This window comes from Rhipicephalus sanguineus, chromosome 8, assembly GCF_013339695.2.
Source record: "Rhipicephalus sanguineus isolate Rsan-2018 chromosome 8, BIME_Rsan_1.4, whole genome shotgun sequence".
NCBI classification, from domain to species: Eukaryota; Metazoa; Arthropoda; class Arachnida; order Ixodida; family Ixodidae; genus Rhipicephalus; species Rhipicephalus sanguineus.
The window spans coordinates 82,505,615-82,532,402 of NC_051183.1; the positions used below are offsets into that span (position 1 = coordinate 82,505,615).

General features: G+C 47.3%; 2 protein-coding genes across 2 annotated transcripts; both read right to left on the minus strand.

The window, feature by feature from the left end:
• Window positions 1–278: 278 nt before the first annotated feature.
• On the minus strand, window positions 279–2,074 carry LOC119402855 (uncharacterized). Its single transcript, XM_037669905.2, has 2 exons — window positions 1,495–2,074; window positions 279–421 (listed from the first exon to the last, which is right to left on the minus strand). Exons 1-2 carry the CDS (start codon window positions 1,918–1,920, stop codon window positions 404–406), a joined length of 444 nt encoding a protein of 147 aa, XP_037525833.1. The 5' UTR covers window positions 1,921–2,074; the 3' UTR covers window positions 279–403.
• An 11,094-nt stretch (window positions 2,075–13,168) lies between these two features.
• Window positions 13,169–16,686, minus strand: LOC119402856 (uncharacterized). Its single transcript, XM_037669906.2, has 2 exons — window positions 16,000–16,686; window positions 13,169–13,278 (listed from the first exon to the last, which is right to left on the minus strand). Exons 1-2 carry the CDS (start codon window positions 16,429–16,431, stop codon window positions 13,261–13,263), a joined length of 450 nt encoding a protein of 149 aa, XP_037525834.1. The 5' UTR covers window positions 16,432–16,686; the 3' UTR covers window positions 13,169–13,260.
• Between the last annotated feature and the right edge of the window lie 10,102 nt (window positions 16,687–26,788).

Below are 26,788 nucleotides of genomic sequence, written 5' to 3' on the forward strand. Positions count from 1 at the left end.
CACAAAGAACACCAATACAAACTATCTCAACTTCAATATTCGCCAGCTGGAGCTGAAAAAAAGTTGTCCATCAAACTAATGATAGTGAGGCAGCAGCGCAGGAGCCCGAGTGGCAGAAGGCAGAGAGAGGACACAACAAGGCCTTCCACAAATTCGAGTAATAGGGAAGTCACGAATACGATGAACGGCGTGGTGAACCCGGCCATATAAACAAACGATATTTCCGTAGACATCGCGAGAGTGCTCACTCGTAACGGTAAGAACGTAAGCGAATCGTGTTACAGAAACGAATGCACGTTTATTGTCTAAAGATGAAACCTCTTGAGAAATGCAGCGCGCATCGCTTCATCAATGGTGCAGAGGACGCTCGTTGTGGCGCTGCACTTGGTGGCCGCGAAGTTCTTCACGGACCGGCAGGAGACTGAAACGAAAACACAATGTTCAGTGAATGGCACAGCTCTGGTGAAAAAAAGAAAAGCTAACGCGGCAGATATTTTGGCGAAGGTATCACCAGATATGAACATGACACTTAATCGGATAAAGGAGAGCACGATGTGGCAAGCATGCGTGAATCTGTGCCGATGATGACATAATGAATACAACCACAGCCCACAAATAGCCGAATCATTGTCGGCAATAACATGCGCATTAGAATAACAGAGAGCTGAGCTAGTTGGTAAGTATTCATTCTAAAAAGACAGGGCGTGCAAACAAGGACACAAGAAAGAAGTCAGGACACCACAAACGGCGTTTGTGGTGTCCTGACTTCTTTCTTGTGTCCTTGTTTGCACGCCTTGTCTTTTTAGAACATGCGCATGTCAGGAAATTTTCGCCCCCAAGAAAACATGCCTTCCTGGGATCGCAAAATTACGTTGACGCGCAGGTAGCACGTAACAGCTCAAGCACGTCAAATGTGAGCGTGAAAATGCACTAAAACTCGCGAGATCCGAGTTTGCCACGAGCGCTGGCGTACTTAATTAGTCGCGGTCTATGCCCTGACCGCGCCAGCTTCACCGGCGGACAATAGGAAGATTCTTGATGGGGGAAGAGTAAAGTGCGCAAAAGGTGCCTTTCAATCCCCCTAGGAAGGAGGGAACAGCATGTAAACGGAGACAACGAAGCCAATGATTTGAAGGGAGCAGTGGCCAGTGCAAAAACGCTGTACTGCTGGATTTGTGATGGCCCTTACACTTTCCGTGAATAAATTTGAACTGAAAACATGAAAATAAAAATACGGAGAATCGATGACTTCCGCTGGCGGAAAAGGGGCGTGAATAGTCACGCAGTGTCGAGCAGTTATTTTGAAACTACAGTGAAACTACAGTCCGTGGTGTAGCGGTTTTGAAAGCCTTTCGATAAGGCTACTTAGCAGCAGCACGACTGGGATGGCACCATGCACTTAGGTACAAATATATAGAGACCCATGGACACCTACAGGCAAAGCCGGCCAGCACAGCCCCAAACTTCAGCAACAAATGAAACACATTGACTCACAGGCTCACTGCCTCCAGAACCAGTGGCTCCGGACGGGCCTGGCTCCTCTCCTCCAGATTGGCCAGCAGACTTAGAGCTCGAGGCCTGTCCTTCATTCGAAGGCCGGTCCTTCGGAATCTCCAGGCCGAAGTCCATGTCGGATGTGTCCGTTTTAGGACTGCTGTCCGTCGAGTCGCCGCTCTCACTACCGCCTGGGCGAAACCCAACGGCAGAGGCGACAATCCGTTCGGCAGCGGCCGAAGCTCTAGTCGCCAGAAGAGCGGCGCCCGGAAAGCCGGCTTGTCCTGCTTCTTCAGACTTCTGCTTCTGTTCCTCGAGCTCCTTGAGGCCCGGCTGCTGCTGCAGCCATGCCGGCAGGTTTGCACGGATCCTCTTCTGACACTCCGGGCAGAATCGACAGTCGCACTGGTTGCGGCTCGGATCCATGCTTCCGCGATGGGTGCGTTCTCGAAGTGTCTACAAAATCTGGCTCTCTGAAACTTGCAGCAAGTCGGGCTCAACCTTGCGGATTTGCTGGATGGCGCGGGGGGTCACTCCTGCGAACTTGCGGCTCAACTGCGCGTTGAGTGAGGACGAACGCGTCGAAGGGCGCTGCTTAAATACCGACTGTTTCCCGTATGACGTCATCGCGGATTCCACGCGCCAAAGAGGAAGCCACTGATAGGTGAATGTAATCAGACTTTTCACTCGTTTTGTAAGATTTAGACATACTTTTAGAGCGAAAGTGAATTGTAGCACGTGGGCACTCTGAACTGATTTGCCCACTTAATGGAAAGGTTTTTCATGTGTCAGAGCCACAAAATCATACATCGGTTAATAGGAAGTCAGCATGATTCCCGTGCTTCTTGACAACATGTTTGGTTTGTATTACGTCAACGTGGTCTCCTATTTCAAATATGTGCGTCTGTTATTTTGTTGTAGCTGTTTGCAAAATTACTCTCGACAAGCATCTGACAGGTCACGTCGATTTGCTTGATTTGCGGAAAAAAGTGCAGCTTCGCAACATGTAATTTTATAAAGGACAGCTGAATGTTGCCCGTCACGTCGGTTAAATAGTTTGCGAAAGATTGCGCAACCGAGTAGCTGAAATTTATGCCAATTAAGATAGCTGCATTATTAATAGCAGAATTCCAGTAGTATCCGCCACAATATTACGTCTTGAGCTATGTAGGATCGCACGTTCGATTATCATGATGTAGCGTCTTTCCAGCGTGTTAAAAAGTATGTCATTCATGCCAACGTTTCATCCATACGGTTATACATGTTATTGCAAAGCATACAGTGTAGTTCTTCAGAGGGTAAGCAATTATATTAGTGGAACGCAAACGCAGCCAAAGAACAGTGGCCTTAAGTAACGACACCTTTTTAACAAAAACGTGATTGATGCTAGAGTCCACTAAGACTTCCCTGACATCATTTGCGTCACGGAGGTGACATCGGTAAGATGCATACGAGCAGATGACAAAAAAAAACCAGAAGAGGATGTTTCGATGACCCGGTAGTCGATCCCACGATCTCTCGGTCCACGACGATAAGCACCGAGCGCTCGAACCACTGCGCTACCGACGATCACTCATGCCGCTGTTAAAACGCACTTTATATCTCTCACACGTTCTCCCTTTCGCAGTGACATTGGTTGGCGGGGGATGGGGGTGTGTTCGCCTGGTATTGGTGAAGTACTCCGTTATGAGACTAACGAGCGCCGACAGGGAGCGCTTGGGTAGCTTCAGCATTTGGTACATCGAGTATGAACTCTCCATCTCGCGCTCCTGAAGTGCTGTGTACTATACGCTTGAACACAGGCGTAGGTTACCCTATTACTAGGGAAAGCACAGCTTAGCGTTTCTCTCCTCAAATGATGACGCTTCGAATAAGTGCACTCCCAATGTTATGAGCCTGTTTGTGCGTGTTGGTGTTGGTGCGTCAAACAGTACTATAACGGCCAGACACAAAAAGACACTGTGCAAGCTCTCATATACGAGCACTGTGCAGTCAAGTTTTCACGTGTGACTGCTGCGCCAGAATGCAGAGCCCAGGAGATAGAAAAGGCAAAGGTGAGACAGCTCATGGGCAAAATGAAACGCGGTGCGCGCCTCTCCCCCTCTGCATCAGGGTGCAGACTGGCCGGGCTGAAGGGAGGATGCGTGCGCGCGTCTGTTTTCTGCCTACACTTACGGCTAATGCCAGCGAGCTTAAGACAGTCCACAACGAGCAACGCAGCTCCCTCTGGCCAGTGAACGGTGCCTCGTATCAAAGTACGATAAACAGTCAACTATTTCTAATAAGACACGGTTTACTTTCGTGTTATACCGATTCCTAGTAGGTAGGGATCAACCATGTTTTTAAGGCAAAAGCTTAGATGCTTGGTCAGACGCGAAAATTTACCGTCGGCGTCACGCGTCCTCGGGTAGGAGTGACAAAAAAATCATCACGTGATCACGTCACCATATGGCGTCATCGTAACCTGACATAACGCAAACGTTTGCGACGTCATCATGATTCAAGTGACGTCAATTCACGTGGTGACGGGATCACATGATATCAGAGCTTGGTCAAATGTGGGCCGATCATGGAGGCATTGCAAAACCAGCTGAGGTTCCTTGATCCTCAAGGCAGTGCAAAAGTACATTAGGCGCAGACAGCCTTCGGAGGGTGGTGGGGTAGGGTCAGTACATCGACTGAAAAGAAAAAGAAGATGGCCTCGCCTTCGAGTTGTCTGACGTGAATGCATAAGGGGCCCTGCGAGTTTTGCGTACCATGCAATCCTCTTTATTTATGTCTTGAAATAATACCTTCTGGATAAAATAAGGGGTCATACGCACCTATAACACACTGAATATGGATGAATCAGGATAGTTCTAGTGGCTCGCGACAGAAACCATGGGCTTAATCACCGTGTGGTCCCCAACGTTGCTCGATTGCCCTGTAAATGACTATAGCTGTTATAAATGCTACAACAACAGTTGAAGCTTAAAAAATGGCTGGATGCAGACGATTTAATGTCTGCATTCTGATCTTTATTGATAATTGTGCGCACAAATCAGCCCGCAAGCAATTTGAAAAACATCTATCTGTTATATAACGTGGGATTCATTCTCAGTCAGTAGCAGCAGTTTTAATATATTCCTCTCCTCAATATTCACAGTTGTCTGCATGGATATACCCAAGAAGCTACATTGGAACAGAGATGCGCAGCTCGTTAAGAATATCGCGAGCCGACTTGAAAATGCAAGTGGCGGCGACAACATGAGTATAACTGTTATAACATTACTTGTGTATTTCTGCCTCACCCCCGAAACCAAGAGTGGCTTCTACGAAAGTAGTGATGGCCACATTCTTGCATTCTTCACTTGTTTAAATAAGCTGCCTCAAACACTGTGATCAAAACATCAGTAAACAGGGGCTCGGTGCTTGAGCCGACGTTTCAACAAGTGGACTTGTCTTCTTCAAGGCTGGAGTTCCAGCCTTGTTCCAGGCTGGAGTTCCTGCCTTGAAAAAGACATGTCCACTTGTCGAAACATCGGCTCGAGCACCCACCCCCTGTTTACTGATTTTTTTCATCGCAAGCTTCCATCTTCCACTTCCTGCCGTTTTTTTTGGACTCAAACACTGTGGTAGCTCACGGGGGTATATGGGCAAAACTTAAAGTTAGATTATCGCACTATGCCCATTTCGCAGCGTACCTATTTGAAAACAAAATATGTAAAGCCGCGTCAGTCATTTATAAAATACAGGGAACCCAAGCTCAAGTTTCGCCGCGACGCTCGCACGGCTAAGCTATGCGTTACTGGGGGTAGACGCTACCAGCGAAGGCGGTTTGTCGCAGGATTTGCTGCGGCGGCGGCAAGGACACGTACGCGCATGCACTCCTCATTCAGCCCGAAGCTTGGCTAGTCAGCAATATTTACATTGTGACGCATGACAGATGCCATAGAGCTTCCTAAAATTAACTAGAGGGGACTCTGGCGCTGCGATCGTTCAGCTACTATGGGAATGATGGGTAGTACACAAATTTGCCTAGTCTTCGTGCTTGCGGCTTCAAACGTACTTGTGGCTTTGTTTATTGCTGTGTTTTGGCGTTCGTTTCGGATAAAAGAATTGACCGTTGTGAACTTTGTGACCAGATTTGAATTAGTGAGCCTAAACAAGTTAAAGTGGTGAAGTAGAACTGCTGACTTTTGCTGAACTTTGTTTTGCGACAAAGCGGATGCAGGCGACGCGCAGCCAAACGGAGCCGAAAGAACGAAGTTTAGACAAATTTGTGTACTACCCATCATTCCCATACTGGCTGAAGCGTCATGCGTTGCAGCTCCCATAGACACTAGCGCCAGAGTTCCCTCTAGTAAGTATTGTAGGAAACTCTGTGACAGATGCAATCCGAGAGCTCTACGCGCGCGCAGAAGCGGGGGCGGCACTGTTGTCGCCCCCAGTTGCGATAAGAGCAGTGGCGCCGCTCGACGTTGCTTTGGAAGCCTTTACCATTCAGGCTAAAGTCAGAAGTGGCGCGCAGCCCTTTAATCAGTGTGTTGCAGTGCGTCTGCGTGTCCACGCTTACGTAATACCGGCTCATTCAGTGGCAACGCACCGACGCGCCTGCTGTTTATCATAATTCACGATACATGGTGTCGGTATGACTGTTGAAGCAGAGTGCACCGGCCACAATTATACTTTAAATGTTGCACGCAAAAGGCAGCGAAAGGAGAAAAAACACATAAACATGCACAGCGCACGCTATCAACCATTTTATTGCGGAAACACCGTGACCTCTTTCAGCAATCCTATACACCGTTACGCAAGCTCGAGGACAAGTTATTTCTTACTTGTGCAGCCACTAAGAGAAAGCCATTTCTTTCGCTGACAAAACAATCAATGCCACACTGCTGCTCAAGTCTTCCAACATTGAAATAGGGTGCCCTTCAATGATGAAAAGCGTCATGCAATTATGGCGCACTTTTCAAACATTGGTTTGCACGCGCAGTGCATGGCTTCCGCCTACAATATACGAGTCTGTCTATGGCAGCCTCAGGATTTGTTGCGTGTGTCGGAGAAAACAAATAGAAATGACTATGCTGAAAGCGGTGGGGTTGCGCACATGAAGAGAGCTTGACTTCACTGCAGTAGGTTTCGTATATTACAAAGTGCGGAAAGGATCATCAGCGGTTTCCACCATAACAAGGAAAATGGCCAGCACGGCGGTGATATAACAAAATCACTCCAATAGTTCCGCCGCCAAGGTGAAGCAATAAATGCGATAGCAACAGTAACGCTAAGACGGGACGTAGACAGAAGCGACAAGAGCACGCGCTGAATAACAACGAGTTTTATTTCGCCGTAGTGTAATATATACCCTCGGAAAAACAACAACAAAAATGATATGAAGAAAAGCACTCTTCACGGCACATGTGCAAAGATTATAGAAGGATCAAGATACTCATGCCCTTTATTGAGCAAGTCTACGGCCATGCTCACGGATGCATGAGTCAAGCTCACGGATGTGTCATTGCAAGTGTGGATCACGTGGACCTCAAAAATCTCTGTTGCATTGGTTCTTGCATCTTTTTAGAACCCTTGTTTGCTCAAAGCACGGCGTACAACCACAATAGCGCTGCTTTTCCGAAGTTCAGAATGTACCAACAAGCCCACAATACACTCTATATCAGTTCGATAGCAACAAGCTGGAATGATATAGAAAGAAAGGCCAGCAGCTCATTCCTTCCGTATGCGACCTGTCTTAAGCAAACGTGCCCCCTACAGCAAGCGAAGCGTTTTTCGTGCTGTCTCTCGCGAACCTATAGGGGTGAGAACACAATACGTGCAATTGTGTGAACTGTCTACTAATGTCACTACAAGACACGTCGCGCGCGACCGTGGGCAGCCACGCCCTGACGGCCAAAGTAAGAAGTTACTGCTGGAGGCACCCAGACAAAGGGTTGCTAACTGCCCCTTCGCAGCATCTCTCCATTCAGAGGCCCTAAGACTAGATCACGGAGCTTTTGCTTACCGGTGTTTCTGGAACCAAATTCGTCATCATTATTGTGAAACCCCACATCTGCCGTGTCATCAGGATAGAAAACCACATTGGTTGTGAAACATCACATCTGCCCTGCTATCAGGATAGAAAATCACATTGGTCAGCAAGCCATCTTGGTCCAAGCGATTTCGATAACACAGTTGTTTGTTCAGCGCCAGAAGTTCATTGACGACACCAAGTCCATTAAACATACGAGTTGACGGGAATGCCATCACACAAGTGCGGTTCACTACGCCGAAGCAGAAGCGCGAGCGCCCTTGTCTACCATTTTAATCGCATAGTAGAGAGCATAACTCTAGGACTTTCTGTGAGCGATGTACATCCCATGGTATCTCGTGGTCGTTCCGGGAGCCCATCATTTGGTTAATTTATCTTAAAAGCCTTCCTGCTGCTCTACCCTCTACAACTCACTTGTTCGAAGGAAATTGCTTGTGTTTTTGGAAATAACTAGGGGAGTGCGAATAATAAAAAATTTCGAATAACTAATCGAATACCGTTGTATTCGATTCGGTGCTGGCATCGAATAGTGCATGTTCGAAATACGGCATACCTTGCGAAAAGTTTTCGAATAATCGGCACCGACGGTAAGACCCCAGAAGAACAAAACGTTGGAACGGTGAGTGATCATTTTTTTAATTTTTATTGATTGAATAACAAAGATGCATGTAACTTAATCTTTTATGGGACTAGTGAGGCTATTGGTCTCGAGATCTTGGAGTGGCGCCCTCTCGCGTGTGATGTCAGAGCGGGGACTCCGCTCTCAACTGCGCTGCAGCAGCCGCTGCTCTTGTATGCGGATCGTCTGCTTCGGGCGGGAACTTTGTCGAATAGCCTCGCGGCGGTCAACTAACGCCTGCAACGAATGTTTTCGAGTGTAATCTTCAAGTTGTTTTAGCTGCGGCCCAATCGACAGGGCCAAGAAACCCCCCGGATGGCCGACGAGTGCGCCGATGCCACCGATCGCATTGTTGGTAAGAAAGTGAAATTATGTGTGAGTGTTCTCGCTCGTTATCTTGTTACCGCCGTACGATACTAATTAGTTTGGGTGTTTCTTTCGATATTTCAGTAAGCGTGCCGTTCTCCAGCATCTACTAGTATGTAGATAAAGCTTGAAAGGTCGCTGTGCCTCATCGAGGGCGAGGTGGTGTACGACGCAGGCCACGTTGTTGAATGCGCAGTCGAGGCCGTCAACGGAGATCGCATCGCAGCTCTCGTCCTGCAAACGAGTGCGCAAGTGCCGCCTTGTTGCACACCCCCCTGCCGATGCCGATGATCGCAGTTTGTCCCGTAATGTTGGTTCAGTGAGAACAATATTGCGTCGTAGTTCATATTAATACCGCACAGGGCCGTCGCATGCGTATTAGAATATTACAAATAGTTTATCTCTGATTATACCACGCACAGGGCCTCAGAGATTAACGTGGCAAAGGCAAGGTGGGTCCAGTTTCACGCCACGTAGCCTAACGAAACGCTTAAAGAGCTCGGCTTTTAAAAAGGTGTCTGCACTGCCTCAGGTGAAAACTTTTAAAGAATGTGCGCTAAACAGCAGTAACAGGTTTCGCTTATGAATTTATGATAAGCAGTCCGCTAGGCGCGCGCTTGCCTTTATCAATAAAATACGTATGTACACCATCCAAATGTAGCAGTAGTCTCAGATATCCTGCGCCGCTCAGCTGAGCTCACGAGGCGCGCTTACGTGCGAGGCGGTTCGGAGGCCGCGTCGTCGGCTCCTTGTCTAGGGGCCTTCGCGGCAGGTTGTGGGATGGCACCGCACCTGGTGTAAGTCGCCTATGCTTATAGCCTGCGTGCAATAAACGGCTTAAGTATTGGCGAGGCGCTTAAACACGGTCACAAGCTTACCTAAGAGTGGCGCGCACGGTGGCTAGCAGAAGTCACTGTCCGAGAAGTGCTTGCTGCACACGGTCGATGAAGGCATGGGGCGCATTCCCATTCTGAGCTTGACGATCCACTCCTTCTTTAGCTTCGGGTCCTTAGGGTAGTTGTGAAAGCTAACGCCTTTTTCACGAGCGGACGAAGTACACTGAGGCACAGAGCAGTACTTCACCATTGCGCAGCACTCACCGCGGAAACAAGCGGCCGCAGTTCTAAGAAACAAAGAGCTGCAGTTCTAAATGAACGTTAAAAGCAATCCCACGGTTTTTCGAACAGCGTCAGTAGCCACCATACGCAAGATAACCAATTGAACTGCTTTTTTGTTGAGATTTACCACAACGGTGGTTTGGACACGGCGGTGGGCCTACGTAGCAGACGAAAGCGCGCGAATCCGCGCTCCGACGTCATACAGACTCCGTTCGCAGCGCCGCCATCGGTCGCACACCAGGCCAATACTGTGCACCGGTTGAAGGCGTTTCTGCTTAAAAGTCCAGTATCGCCGAAGCAAGTGTCCAAACCCCTGTCATCATTATGAGATTGTTTATTATGTTCATTCATGAGACATTATTTTGCACTTTCAAAAGATGATTTAAAAGGTGATGACCCATTACGACCTCGATTACTGAAGCAGTTCCTATCGTTCAACCTACAGTTACTAAATATCTCGAAGACTCTGGTCGCTGCTCTATCCGAGCTTAACTCGATTTACATAACTGTGGCATTTTTTGTGGGTTAAAAGCAATCGTGATGTTCATTTGCTAACGTTATCGAATATTTGCTTCAAATAGATTGCTGTGGAAATCTAGGGCTGTTCTGGCAGTGGCCCTCCTAATATTCCAGAAATATTCGAATGGTATTCGATCCTTATTCGTATTCGATTCAGTGTCATCACTATTCGATTCGTTTTCGATTCGGTGCTAAAATTTTCTATTCCCACAACCCTAGAAATAACCTCTGAAACCAACGTTTACGACTCAGAGCTTGATCTTAACGCGTTGTCTAACTGTTGTAACTAAATAAAAAAGTCACAGTTTCGCCGCAAGGTCGAAGCAATGAATGCGATAGCAAGAAATCAATGCTATACGAAGTGAGGCTCGCCAATGGATACTCTCAGTTTGAACAGCGCTCCTGTTGCAAAGGCGGCCGAAGCAGCGAAGGAAACTAGCGTGCTTCAAGTGTCGAACTGTGACACTTGATAGTTCGCGCTCATCTTCTGTTTGTTCGTTTAGCGGCGTCCCTTGAGCTCGAGTGACTTTCGTACGGTCGGTAACATGAGCGCGGACATCACGGTGAAAGCTTGAAACATTCCTCTTACCCTCACCACGAGAAAACCGCGCGAGCAGACAGCGGAAGGACAAGGTTCTCCCTGCGCAAATATAAGAAGAAGCGAGCGAGCACGCCGACGACTTTTAAATGCGCCCGTCGCGCTCCTAGCGCCATCTCGCTGGTAATGAAGAAACGCTTATTATCGCCTGCCGTCTCCGAGTCCGTCCACCGGTAAAGGGTGTGTATATAACGCTCGCCGTTAGCTACGTGGAGGATCTGCGTTTCGTGGCGTAGTGGTTAGCGCCACTCGCTGCAGAGCAAGAGGTCCCTGGTTCGATTCCGCGCTTCGGAAGCATTTTTCTGAATTATTTTTCTTTGGGGCTTATATATATATATATATATATATATATATATATATATATATATATATATACGGTGCATGACAAAATCCAGCCGAGACTGTTCATATAATTGCTATCGCAATAAAAGAAAAGTTTAAAGTGGTGCGCGTGTACGGCGGTTTTCTCCGGCAGTCCACTTACACTTTGTTTCCCGTAGCAAAAGTTAAGTTTTACATTTGTGTTAGTCTCCATATAAAATAGTCACTCCACAACGATTACGTTGTTATAAGGCAAATGCATTTTAGGCTACCTACGCCTAAACGTTTCTTATAGCAGCATTTGTGCTAAAGCGGCGGCTCTATAAGACTATATTACGCCTTTAATTATGCAAATTCATTGTGCGATACCGGCTTCGAAAGCCAAATAATGGTATTAAAACCTGACCAAAATAGCTCTCTTCGAGTGGTGTTTTCTAATAGCACAAATGCGGGCCTGACGTTCGTTCACTTTAATCGCAGTGTTCCTTTGTTGTCTTTTCTACATAAAATTGCGCGCCTAGTGCTCTCTTGCAGGCTTTTCAACAACCTTCGTTGCATAGGTATTGCTTTACAAGAGTGTATCACATAACACGCGGAGTTTCCTGTTGTCATGAGGTTGCGATATATTTGTGTAACTCAAAGCACTCTTCGAAGCGTCTGTTTTCCGCCACTCGTATATTTTGTAACCTCGTTCCCGCCAGTAGAGTAAACATTAATGTGACCTTTTTGTGAAATTTTGCCTAACGTTTATAACCGGGAATGTATTCATTTTTCTGTCCATTTATGATGAATATACAATTAGTATTCAGTATGAAGAATATTTGCACCTCGCACACATTCTTTAATCAGTGCATTGTATTTATTCATGCTTATTTCTGGCGCAATGCTTGAAACATGAAAGTGGACAGGGAAAAGAGACAGAAGGGCGCCAAACTACCAACTGTATATTGAGAGCAAAGGCTGCAAACCAAGAAAACTTCCGAGAATGCGCAGATTCGTGACAGAGTGACGTCAAACATGTCATCACGAACGCTGTGTATTGAAAAAAGATAACTCAGATCCATATAGCGCAACTGATGTGTCACTGGCAAGGGCGGACTCCTTCCCTCTAATCTGAAACGCTTCTAAGAGTTCCCTCACCCTTTGATCTCTGCTCTTGCGAATAATCTTAGCTTGCGCGAAACGTGGCACACATTAGCCTGACTTATCATGCGCCAGAAGATGCGCAGCATCATTTTTTCCAATGCGATTAGCATGCTCCCTCAGGCGGTCAATAATACACCATCCCGTTTGTCCTATGTAGGACTTCCCACAGCTCTGGGAAATCTCATAGACGATACCCTCGGCACATCGCCCTGAGGGTTTCACATGGCTGTTTGGCAGCCGTGCGGCTTAGCACGAGAGATTCGGTGGCACAGCTGCGCCAGTTAATTCGGAGCGGAAACCACAGCAGAAATTCTATACGAAGTGACCACCGTCTTCATGTTATGGCTCAACTTGTGCACGTACGGCGCCACATGTGGTCTTGCACGCTCCCGTTCTCTCAAGTGCTCTTCTTGAGTACTGATTTTCAATTTTCGTAGCAAGGATTCGGCTACGGCATCCAAGGCCGTCTGAGAGAAACCAGCCCTTAGCAGCCTTAGGATGCGCAGAATCGTGTGGTAATAGCGCTTTTTTACTGCGAGTCAAGTAAGCGCAACGAACATGATCATTTTTTATAGCCAGGGTAATATCTAAAAACTGCAAATAATTGTAGGCGGGAAGCTCATAGGTGAAAGTTAGTCCTTTCGCATTTCCTCTAAAGTCATCTAGAATGAAGTCTACAATTTCATGGTAAGGCATAAGGCACATCTCTAAAGCAATAAAAAAACATCGACACGCCTAAAAGCATTAAAAGTATCAGTATAAACACGTTGTAATGCCTGCCGTTCTTAGTTTGGCGATCTTCTGCCTCTTTTCCCTGTCCTTCATGTTTCAAGCATTGCGCCAGAAATAACACGTATTGCAAACTTAGGCACCAACTTGCCCAGGAAGAAGTTCTTCTGGAATTTTATTTATTTCTTTTATACCACCATATATGCATGTACGACTCCACTATTTAGTGCCTCTGGGCTTGGGGGAAAGGGCGAATACATAGATACAGCAGTGGTGCAGCGGAAGCTCGTCGAAGCGTAATACTTGTTGCTCCTGAAACTCTTCATGGACCGTCACGGGGCTGAAATAAGGAATGTCGAAAGAAAGCAACAGTACGTTATTGACACATGATTTACTCAAAACAATACAAGTAAACCAGGCGACATTCATAGTTGCTTTAGGCGACTGTCTTTTATTCCGTCTTCACCGGCAAATTGACATTGACCGTCAAATTTCTTTTCGGCTGATTAAGAATACGACCACATGAATCTGGCCAGCTACAAAGGACAAGAAATGAACAAGGACAAGGACTGGAAGGGCTAGGACACAGCGCAAGTGTCCGCGCCGTCCTTGGTTAGTCCGTGATACTGTGTACTATAAAAGTAAATACGATTTTCCATCATGTCCAAGCACACGCGCTTCCAAACACATGGTGGCGTTTTGTTAATAGTTTAGCATGCGTTTCAAAACATGTGGTGGTCTTTCAGTCCAAAAACGCGTTAAGCGATTTCGCGAATGAGGGTGATTTTCCTCACGCCTCTCTACGCAAGGATTCTCGTCTTTACGCGATTACGCATGCGCAGATGCTGCAGTACAGCTAAAACGTGTCGGAGCTGCGGTTAATTCTGGGACATATATTACAAGCGGGATATGTGCGGTCGGGCTTAAACTCGCCGCCATGGTGCATTTCAATCCACAGCTTGCGTATGTTTCTTCTTTTAGCGTTAGGGTAACGTTTGCTGCGTCCACAACTACGCTCCGTCGTGCCTTCCTGTGAGGCACGTTGGATGTCACTCACCCATTACAAGCTTCACTGGCGGCTAATATCTGAATACAGATAATGAAATTTTAAGCGATTTCAGGAGGTACACAATTGTGTCCCGCCAGTCCCACGATGAGGGAGCATCCAGACGGGCAACACTTTTAGATGCTAATGATAATTTGCCGTCACGCGCTGCAGGTTCGAGGCACATAGACCAGAAGGGCGTGCGGGCGTTGACAAACCTAAGCCTGCTCTCTGCGCATAAAATTTCTAAATATGGTTGACTGGAACACAATACAGGTGAAGGAAGCTAATGCTGGGTGGGTCTACGGAATAGAGCAAAAATGGACACATTTGTAGGACATACACATTTGTTGGATAGTAGCGACCGATTGAAAATCAAATTTTGGAGGTGTTTCGACAATGCTCGGCGTATTTCATAAGAAAAAAAAACCTGTGAAAAGTTTGGAACCTTCTAAAAAGTAAAGGGTATAAAACATCATATACCCTTCCTCTATTTTACAAGGTTTTTCTTTGTCAAAGATGTATCACTAGTCAGTCTAAGCAGACACCTTGTTGCAATATCCAGCGAAAACGAGGGAGGATTAAAGATGGCCTATTATGCGAGAACGAGCGGCAACCAGGTCGAAATAACGATAGTCTAGTCTAAGAAGGAAGAAGTTCTCACAGTCTCGAGAAGTTGCCCCGAAACAATCGTTAAAGCACACACACAAAGACAAAGACGTTTCGGCCCCGCTACGGACACGTTGTTCACAATGTGCACCAGGCGCTTGGTCGTGCTTGGGCACGCTTGGGTGCGCTTGGTCGGCGCTTGATTTTTCCGCGACAAGTCAACAGCTAACCTCTTATATCTTGGCGCTATCTGTCGGATGCCAGCGGTCGCGTTTAATTTGCGTCCTCTTTTTTTTTCTTCGCTCGCTGTTACAAGGGAAGCGAAACATTCGTTGGACTTTTCTGTGTGAACCAGAATACAGTGGCACACAGCAGCCTGCCATAGTGGTCAAAGATTTGATCTAATCACTTTCACCAAAGCGCTTGCAGCGCCATCACCGCGCTAGCCGCTTCACTCCGCCTGACACTTCAGAACCAATGTGTCTCCCCGCGAAGAAACGGCGGCGCGGAGTGAGTCAAAAGGGGTCTCCACCCTGCAAGCGGTGATGCTGGCATCTATGCACCCCAGGGTAGACAGCACGGCGGCGCCTTATTACGGCTGCCCGCAAAGCTGCACGTCATTTTCTTACCTGACAGGCTGCTCGTTCGCTTGATTCATGTGCGCGCCCACTGGATTGCTAGAGGAAGCGCAAGGTTCCACTTCTGCAGTCCCCGCGTAAGCGCCGAGCGATTTGCCTGAATGGAGCATTCTTTTATTTGCCGGAAACTTCGTTATGGTCCTTGGTCGAGGACGAATTTTTTGCCAGCTTGCAAGCTTTTTTTCTATCCGTGTCTATTTCGTTGTAGATTTGCTCTACCAACCGGTTGACGCCAGGTTCATCTTTACTAGCTCATATATGGGCTCAGGATACTTGCACCGAGCACAACAAGAAATTGCAGCAGGCATGAGTTCAGCGATTGAAAGCGGCTAGGTAATCTGATCACAAATGTCGGTTTCAGAAAAAGTCACGCACAGCGTGTTTAACGCACGGCGGAGCGTCTGGCAACAAGGCGTAGAGCGCGGCGCGCCCTGCCAATGCAAGCAACGTATTTTCGTCACGATATCACAGCTTAATGCTTCCGCGGCGACTGCAGAAGTGGCACCTTGCGCTTTCCCTGGCGATCCGGTGCGTTCGCACTTGAAGCAAGCGATGTCAACATCGCTCGCTGGCAAATAAAAGAACGCCCGGGCGCAGTGCGCGCTCTCCAGCTTCGCAAGCAGCCGTCAGAAAGCGCCGTAGTGCTGTTTGTCACGCGCCCCCGTGATCTCTAGAATTGTTACCGCGACTGCAGAGCACTTCACCGAAACACCAACGGTGTGGGAGCTTTACAGGCCCAAATTGCAGAGGATGTTCTAAAACCACTTACCGTGTCAGTACTTCTAGAATCGGCAGCTTCAGATGGGCCTGACTCTGCATCCATTGGTAAAGCTTCGTCATCCGCTTGGAAGCTGGCGGACTCCCTCTCCTGGGCAATGGATTCTCCGGAACTGCTGCGGCCGCAGCCCACGATGGACGTGTCGGTTCGGGAGCCGCTTTCTGTCGACTCAATGCTGTCCATTTTACATTCGAGAAGGCGACGTGCGTAAGCATGAACCTCTTCGACAGCGCCCGAGCATTTAGCCGCGAGACGAGGGGCGCAAGAAAAGCCGGCTTCTCCGGCTGCTTCGAACTTCCGCTCCTGCTCCTCGACTTCAGCCTGGACCGGCTGCTCCTGCAGCCATAGTCGCACCTTGGCGCTTATAATATTCTTGCACTCCGGGCAAAACATGCAGTCGCACTGCTTTCGGCTGGGTTCCATGCTTCCGAGATCTGCTTGTCCTCAAAGCGGCTACGAGTTAGCGGCTAAATTAGGCTTGCTGGATGTCGGGGGCCGATCTCGCTAGATCGCGTGGCGGGTGGCTCCCACAACCTTGTGGCTCAGCTTCTGGCTAAGAGTAAGAGCCTCGAAGGCAATTTCTCGTATGTCATGGTTCCAAAATTGACGTCACCAAGGTTTCATTAACCGCAATCATCGAAAGCAAGTTGAAGGAATGATTACCTGGCTATTCATTCAGCTTGAGATATCGCGAATGACGCGGGGCATAATAGTACGTGAGCCCTCCTTCGGCTGATTTTTCTATTTCGCAGAAAAGGCGCGCAGCCATGTCACAAGCGCACAATGTGTTGATCTAAATTTTTACGCTAAGCACTTATCTTCAGAACGTGCTTGGCTCACACTCCAATATCGTTCCCCATATCTGATAATTGCGTACCCTTACTAGCTCTAATAATGTGGCGCAACCCTGGCATCACTTTTCTGAGCACATGCTAGCGCAGATAACTCTGTCAAGGTTATCGATCTTTAACAGCCTAGCATACGGCGTTCGCACATAAGCGTCTGTTGCGCGCTTGCGCTTCTGTAGCACATCTGGTTACCGCTCTCTGATAACAGGCACTGCCGTGTACTGGTGTCAACGATTGCGTGATGTTAATAAAAAAATTCAAGGGTATTTGCCATGTGTGTGTTTGGTGTTGCAGATATAAGATGCGCGTGGCATTTCTATACAGCATGTTCCAAATGGTCCCCACACAAGCTCTTCTGAATGCATTTCTATAGCTACGCCCCAGCCACTCGAACCGACCAGCTGAACGACAGGGAGCCTACTCGCTAGTGACGTCACGCGCATGTACCCACTCACACACACCAGACACTTCAGCGCTCTCCAAGTTTACAGGATCTGAATACAAATACAAATACTCACACGGCAGGATTTGGGCTTTCGGCTTCTAATGCCGCCGCCCGATGCTCGCACGACTACGCCCCAGGCGCACGCTTCGCCAGGCGGAAAGAACTACATTACGAATGTCCTGCTTGCAAGCAAGCGCCTTTCGAACCTCTGGCGCATTTTGAAACAGGTGACGGAATGCTGCACTCAATGCAATGTCGGTGCAATTAATTACTTTAAGAAGCACTCGATAAACAACTGCGTTAAACGCATTCACTGTGACAATCACAAATATTTTATTTTCTCCGTGAATATTTTGGCAATCGTTACTCTCGACAGCAGGGGCGTAGCCAAGGGAGGTGGGTGGTGGGAGGGGGGGTTGGGGAGGTTCAGCACCCCTCTCCCCCCCGAAAATTTTAATTTTGCTTGCGCATATGTACACGTACACATAAAAACGCTCGCACGAACATACGTAAAGTAAGGTGGACCCCCCTCCCCCCCCCCCCCCCCGAAAAAAAAATTTTCGCTACGCCCCTGCTCGACAGGAAACTTACGTATCAGCTGTTCAGTTAACTTGCGAAGACACGGTATGATGGATCACAACGTGCCATTCCAAATGGTGATGTCTATCAGTGTTCCAAGCATTCATTTGGGGCCTTTGAGCGAATACCCGAATTGTATGCTTAAAGGCAGAGCTTCAAAGTAATTCACATATCTGAAGTGATTGAACCGAAATAAGTTTAGACAGGTCCACCGCAATATGCCATGAAATGTGCGAGCAGTGGGTCTTTCCTTATCCCGATATTCCATCTTTCCTATGCGTGCATGGAACCTATGGGATATATGCAATAGTATATTTATCGGTGCTTTGCGCATAGTTCGACACACATATTCGAACTAGATGTCGTGCAGTGTATTATCATTTCCGTGATTTTACTTGCCAAAACTACGCTACGATTAGGACGAACGCAGTAATGGGGGAGTCCGCACTGATTTGGGCCACCCGAGTTCTTTAACGTGCAACTACATCTAAGCACACGGGTGTTCCTGCATTTCGTCCCCATTTAAATGCGGTCGGCATGGCCGTAAATCAAACCCGCGTCGTAAAGGTAAGTAGCGCTGCACCTGACATGTTATGCCACAACTGTTGTTCTTGACAACAAACCGTGCATGCGAGCTGTTTCGAGCGCCTCGTTGTACACTTGACAAATCGATGTTCACCAAATAACTGTCATTAAGGCAGAATTCTCCAATTTGGGCACCCACGTTTTTTTATTGATGGCTATTTACATACGAATCATTTGAACTAGTGTTCTCTAATGTACGTCGGAACGCCAGATCAAAACGCCGCGATTTTACTGTAGGATGTGCCTGCCACCTCGTGAGAAGCTCATGATGATTTCTTTCAGTGTGTTATTCTCCCATCAACAGATGGCGAGAGTGCCCACGCACTCAAGCCGTTGGGCGGGACATTCGAGGGTCCTCTGCGAAGGCGTTTTTTTTTTATATTTAGGCTTCTGAAGCCGAGTGGAGCCGTAGTCCCTTCCTTCAGTTATTACAGTACAAAGACAGGAACTGATGACCCCTCGCTGTTCGAACGTTTCTTTCCTTTAGGATTTTATTGTCGGTGCTCAATATTCGAACATTATTCGAAACCTATTCGGTTCTCGAATCGAATAAACGTTATTCGGTTTGTTATTGAATATTTTAGAATAGTCGCACACCCCTACTTGTAACCAATGTTTGTGAAGTGCAACCTTGTGAGATTCGCGGAATTTTATTTTTTGTTCTGCCTGTAAAGGCGCTTACATACAAGTACATTTGCGAGGAACCCACTACGCTATAAATAATCATAATTTGTGTGAAGTAGGGAAGCAGCCACTATGCCATTTTTGGTCATGCTACGGAGCGCCGTTGTACCCGCTAAACACATGTAAGGCATTATGCGCACTTTGTTGATTCTCTGCCTGATGACGATGAAGAATTATTGCGGAGCCCTTTGTAATGGGTTGGAAGCACTCAACAACCTACTCGTTGCGCAATTCGCATTGTGTGACGCCGGGTTACAGAATTCGCGCTGTGCGACGCTTGGTGCTTATTTTACTCTTATACCACGCTATATTGCATATGCTAATGTGGTTCCTTCCCGACATGAAGCCTGTATAGGGTCTTTTTGCACAGCATAACCAATATATTAGTTCTTTGTCTGTATTCAATTGCTTTCAAGTGCTATCCTATGTTTAATAAATACCATGAAAGAAAAAAAAACCGGCATGGCTCTGAGGTTGAATACTGGGCTCCCACGCAGAGGACCCAGGTTTGAACCTCGTTTCATCCTGGAATTTTTTTAATTCGTTTTTTTTTTCTTATTTCGAGCGATAGTGGTTACGGACACCGGCGGCGGCGGCGGCAGCGGCGGCGGTCAACTACGGCGCCAAAAACGGCCGTTGAAATGATCTCATAACAGCTTTCGCTGTAAAAGTTGCCGACCCATGGTCTAAATTATTATGTGCCAGGGGCTTACAGCTGCTGTACAAGTTCGCTCGCGTTCTCTTCTACCCAGTGCCATAGCTAGATGTGTGATTTCGGGGATTCAAACAACCCCCCCCCTCCCCGCAATTATTTTACAGTTTCTATTTGTATACATATATGCACGTAGACGTAGAAACGTACACACGAATATACGTGAACGGTGGGTCCGCACACCCTCGAAAATGTTTCTGGCTACGCGCCTGCTTGCATCTAGTCAACATCTGGTATGCTGTTTAGTTATCTTAAGTATTTTAACTCTTTCCCTAACGAGGTTTTTGGCCGAAAACGATACGAAAATACCGATTTTTTTAACTGCCTATTTGATCCTACGTGTCTTGAAACACTTAAAAAACTGAAGGCGCTTTATTCGCAAGATATGCACAAAAACATCTTTTTTTTTAATGCGCAAGAGAACGGGCTTCACAGCACTGCACCACGGAAAGTGCCCTAACCTCTCCAGTCATCGGTGCAGACAATGTCTTTTTGAAATTTAATAGACAAACCGCAGGGAAGTGAGTCCTCTAGAACAAACCTCGGATGCGCCAATGTGGGTTATCTTACATCTAAGCGCGCCTACTGCCAATGCGTCGACATGTGGTCGTCGTCCGAATCCAATGATTTAGAGAAGCTACGCTGCTATGTGTAGTCGCTAGTACACGCACAGGAGAACAGAAATTCTTGATTTCACGAAACTTCGGCAAACAGGGGTGTTTTCTCTTTTGAATGGAGTTGTTCCGCACGTGCGCGCCGTTCGCGCACAGAGGATGGTGCCATTTTCTAATTTCGTTTACATGAATGAAGTCCTTTCTCGACCAAAATGAATGCTTTGAGCGCGTTTTTAAATTTTTTTACTGCGCTATCTGTTGACGCAAAAGAGAGCACAGCAAATGAATGAGGGCGAGTTAGCTGCCGCGCCCTCAAATGCTTGTTTCGTGGCGGACGAGCCCAGCTCGTCTTTGGTAGAAGCGGTGCGAACTGTGTGGACGAGCTGAGCTCGTCTTCGGTAAGAAAAGGGTTAACAGCTAAACACCTATAATGCATTTTGGTAATGCGCCGTAGCAAATGCAAACTATTTACCATAATGACTTCGCGAAACCACGATATGATTATGGGGGACGCCGTAGTTGAAGGATCCGGAAATTTCGACCGCCTGCGGTTCTTTAACGTGCACCTAACTCTAAGTACCCGGCCCTAAAGCATTTTCGCCTCGATCGACAATGCGGCTGCCGCGGCCTGGATTCGATCCCGCGACCTTCGGGTCAGCAGTCGAGCACCACAACCTCCAGACCACCGTGACGGTTGCTTCTCCATAGCAGTAAGAACTAATGCAGGCTTGTCAACGTTCAGTTTTGACGCGCGTGTACTCCTACAGTAAATAAAAACGACGCTTTGCTAAGATGTGGGAACTATTTCTAGCCGCCGCTGAAAATCACCAAGATTCGCCAAAACGCACACATTAACTTGCCACTGACACAAATCGATGCTCTAAAGATGTGTCTTTTGGAAGTTTTAACCACAGCAACGTAAGCTCGTGTGGTGCTTAGCTGCTAGGGTGCTGCCCTGCTAAGCTCGAGGAGCCGGGTTCGATTACCGGTCTTGGAGACCGCATTTTCTTGAGAGTACAATGTACCGCAGTGCTTAGGTCATTAGTGGAAGAAAAAGAAAGCGAGATAATATTAACTCTGAGTCGCCCACTGTGGCACACCTACCAATCATGTCGTCCTTTTTGGCCCGTACATCCCCATAACTTTTATTTAATAAACAATGGTACCTAATTCAAGGTGTATGGTGTGCGTAGGCAAAGAGGGGAGAAGGCAGGGGCGGCTATTCCTTAGCAGGCACTACGAGCGCTTGTTGCTTTATCCGGCCTACTGAAGCCTCTTTGAAAGTTCCTCAGCTGTGACGTTAACTTTCCTGTCCGGACGTAAACATTAATAGCGGCTGTATCATGGGTGGCAAACAGTTACCATGCATAGCAAGCACTCACGTCACAAGCGAGAATAAACAAAAAAAACTTCTGCAGGCTACAATTCATACGATTCTGTGACGATCACAGAAAGCGTGCTCCAAGTTTGCCCGGCGCCTTTTCCTCGCTGAGCAACACTGTGTCGAAAATTTAGGGAACGACGCCCACTGTTTTAGGTATGCTACATTCACAAGTGCACTCGTATTGTGATACTGTGACCCGTTCTGTTTTTTCTGCTAGACGAACACATTTCGCCTATGTCAATAACTGTTTTTGTGGGGATTGCCTGGAGCTTCGCGATATTGGCCGTAATGAGCCAAGTTTTCGCAGCGAAGTTACGTCGTGAAATCTGTGCCCAGTGACTGCATGTGGCGTCGCCGTATGTCCGACGACATGTTACGATGTCTGGTGAGTAACGAATAATAGGTATTTAGGTTGCCCTCAGAGGCGTACCAGCGTGTTGTACTAATTAAAATAATGCCTGCGCCTAATCCGGTTGCCAGCGGCTTTGTGGGATGTTTCTTGGATGGCAGCAACGGCGCCGTTAAGGTAGTTGCAGGCAATGCTAGTTCTTGGGATAAAATACTTGTCATGCTCATTGGTTGCTCTAGATGGCAGAGCTAGTTCTGTGCCTATAATCAGCGCGAAAGAAAATTCATACATCGGCGAGATTATATCTCAAACCGTGATACGAAAATTGGCTTTGCGAAAAAGAAATGAACGTGGAAATTTGTGGCGCAGAGATCAGTCTGGTAACTTACTGGTATTCTTCGGTAGCGGCAGAGTTACGAGAGTGGCTAGATAGGATAAAACGAGCAGAGCTATTCTGAACAGCTTCGCATGTAAGGCTAGCGTTACGTTAGTAAGGATTTTAAATGGCACTTGTGTATTTCATTCTTGGACGCTACAGCAGTTTTGCAGATAGTTCATTTCGGTGATGTAGGTGCGGACGAAATGTTTATTGGGTGAACTTGTGTCCAGGAACTGAAAGCTCAAAGTACACGCAATTCACGCTGTACGCTCATAGCGTCGATCGGTGCGATACGAATTATCAGGTTCAGTCGTCAGCCTTTGATAATGTGATCGTCGGTGGATCGCGTCATCTTTTATACACGAATGATCGCTCTTAGACATGAACGACGCCTTTACCGCTGGGGTTCGCGCTACCACACGGATAAACTTGATTACACACGTCCTGCGCGTATTCTTAACAGAACAATTCTTATACGCCAGTCGATCTGCCTGAGCGCCAGTGCACCGAAGTTTAGTGCTGACGCAAGAACCTCCGGTTGATATGCCTGGCTTCGAGAACATGTGTTGCTAAATGATGTACATTAATACATCACAATACCAAACGAAGGGAACCTGCGCATTCCCCCTTAATAGGAAAATACATTCCGCTTAGAATTAAAGTGACACCTGTGTTCTACTGTAAAGATCAGCAGTAGGCAATCGGCGAGAAAGAGAGAGGGACAGACCCTTTATTGAAAAAAAAACGGATGTTAGCCGACCTGTATATAACCTCTAGCATGCTACACTGTATAAGGATGGGGAAGGAAACATCAATCATTATAATGAGTCTAAACAAGCTGTAATATTGTGGGTACGACTTTTTGTGGTTACGAACCTAACCGCTAATTATTTATTCATCGCTTGACTACTGACTGCAAAACACATCCCGAGCACGGAATAATGCTTTCCACTCCCATCTTACAGTGTCCCGGCAACACCTTTTCAGCATGAGCCGAAAACTCTGCCGATCGGTAGTCGATGCTCCTGAGGACATATGAGCCAAACATTACAGCGCAGCACACGGCGTGAAAATTACACTTGATTATCAGTAGGCTAGAAACATGTGGCGTTTTTTTTTTCCAAATGCAAAAACCGAAACTGGGATAAATGTCACGGAAGCCTAAGTGTCACGCCTAAGTGTCTTTAACTTCTAACAGAGTTGGAATCAAAATGTGACCATTCCTGATTGTAACATGAATTTCAAAAGGCAGTACCCTATTGAAAATCCCAGCGTTGCCCATCATAAAATTTATGATGGAAATGGTGGAAATTCTGGTGGGTATGATGGACAACGTGGTGTACATGGTGGGAGTAATGGTGGACATCGTGGGACCCTTGGTGGGCGTGCTGGGAAAGTTGGTGGTTTCGTGGACACTCGGTGGGCGTAATGGGTGGGTGGTGGAGACACAAAGTTGGTGGGTGGTGGAACAATTGGTGGGTGTGCTGGGTGGATGCAGGGATGCTTCGTGTTTGGTGGGAGACCCGGTGGGCAAAGTGGGTGGGTGGTGGCATACGTGGAGATGTGCCGGGTGGATGCTGGGTGCAATAGATGTGATAATAGAAACATGAGGAGCCTGTGTCGATGGACACGTACGTTGCTGATTATGGATGCTTCGTGATCAGCTGCATTTATGATGCATAGAAGTACTCATCCGAGAAAACAGCCGAATTGTTGTGATACAACTTTGTACTCTAGGGCATTGTGCAGCAACTGGCAACGCGCATCTACAGGTGTTTCCTTGCAGGGGCGTAACCAAGGGGGGGGGGGGGTTCAACCCCCTCCCCCCGCGCGAAATTTTTCAATTTTGCATGTGTATATATACACGCACACATACAAACGCACGCACGAATATATATAAAGTATGGTTGAAGCCCCCCCCCCCCCCCCCCCCGCCCCGAAAAAAATTTCTGGCTACGCTCCTGTTTCCTTGCATTGAAAATGGAAGTGAGAAGAGTTCACTTCTGAACCAACGAGCGAGAGGCAAGCGCTGCACATGACAATTAACTGACGAAAGCCCTAACTAATTGGAGACAGCATAAGCGACAAAGTGCAACACTTCTAAAATTACATTTTGCGTCGCCTACATGCTTGCCCAAATTTCACATAGACACGACGTCCGTTGTCACAGATCGTTGTACGCAGCGGTTACAAGCATCTCGATCGACCGCTAGCGTATTGGCTCGTATTGTTAGCTCGGCGGTTCACTCGCACGAATACATCTTTATTACTTGCTCGGCTCCTTACCGTGTTTCAAGAACACACTTTATCCTCCCCCTTTAGACAACTTTACGAAAAGGAAGCCTCCGTAAGGTATCTTTCGATGTACCTAGGGCTTATGCTATCCAGCATGGCGATGTGTGCGTGGCGATGTGTGCGTACATAGCGATGTGTGCGTGCAAAGCACGACATCCGCAATAAAAAGAAAAAGAAAAAGCTTCGAAGCAATGTGCGAGCAATCACACGTGTCGTATTTCATCGAGGATACATATCACGCGTGGAAAGACGATGAAGCTGGCACGATTGAGCCACAATTTGAACAAACATCAGGAGCCTCAGTATCGGCAAAATGCCGCTGTCTTCACTCCTCGAAAGTAGCAAGATGCGAAAACGGAGCTCACCTAGCTATCGTAAACGCTTCTTCAGTGTGGTCAGCCTTCCGATTTCTTTGAAATAATCCCAACTAGTCCGCTGGTAGTCCTCGGTGCGTAAATCTAACGGCAAAAGTGCTAACACCGACCGAAGTAAATAAACACAAGTAAGGAAATGAGAAAACCTTACCCATTTATTAGAATAAAGCTGAATTAGGCAACATTCAGAAGGAGGTAATATTCACCACACAGGCACATCGTTCACGAGCATTCACTTCGGTTCGCACAGACCGTCCGTTTCTCTACCGCTGTCTCGAGAACGGCCAGAACACGGCCACACAACACGTCTCTTCCTCCACATAACCACAAACAACAACAACACGGGGACATTACGGGAATTCAGCCTTGAGACGTCCCCCTTTACTTTGAGGACGCAAGCCGAATGGAGGGAAACAGGCAGGAGCCCGGGCTCAACGAGGGGACCGCACACAACGCCCTTCACTTTGTTATAGCTTAGGAATGCAAACGTACCGTGCAACCACCAGCCCAAACACATGCATTGAACGTACACAAATGAAACGACGGGAAATTTAGCAAACACGTTATTGTGACGGCTAGTCTTTAGCCGAAAAGAAAGTTTAGCCAACACGAGTCAGCGTGTCAGCAACGCTAGCAACGCGCAAAATGCCCGTCTAACACTAGTGGTATTTGCTTTCAGTAGCTTAAATGCACACTTGATTTAACCTTTTGTTGTAGGATTAAGTTGTACGCGCATCAATGGATGATTTCAAGTGTAAAAATGTGCATAGCTTCGCTCCCATAACAGTCACTCATACGGATAAGGGCGTCTTTCGTTAGGTGCCCTTAAAATGTCCTAAGGTGGGTCTTTGAAAGGTCGCTTTACCTTTTCTTTCACTTTACCTGAAGTTCTCCTTACGAAAGGCCGCCTTTACGCGTAAGGAAAGGGACGTTTGTGAATACGAGCGGGAGCTGCAAGTATAACCACTAGCAGCTCGCGATTGACGACTATGAAGTCTAAGCAAACACTTCGAAATAAGGCAACAATTTCGCGCAGGGCGTTCACATTATTCCAATATTAGGATTTCCCACGGCTCCGATGTCATCAAAAATTATGTTGGGGTAACGTGTGCCCTTCGCGCGACGGGCACGCGACGGCACTGGTGAAACAGAGCGTCCAAGGCACAACGCGAAGCTGCAGACATATGCTGTCTTACCCACGCATTTACAGCGGACACAATTCTTCATAACTTACTTGTGGCAGCTGTGTCACAATTTCCTAATGCATGTTACACGAACGGTGTGATTTCGTGCTTTAAGAAAGGGCACAAAAATACATCGTACAGCACATTTGCACTGCGTACTACGTGCACCCATGGGCACCGAAATGAAAACGTTTTTGTGTATTTTGAACCACGTACACAGCACGCGAAAAACGCAATCACGGTTAGTTATCTTTTGTATTGTGTTTCCGCGTGATGGGAATGCTATGTCAACGCCCCGCTTTATCCCCGCGATGAAGCAAAACGCGTTGAGCTGTACCAAGCGAGAAG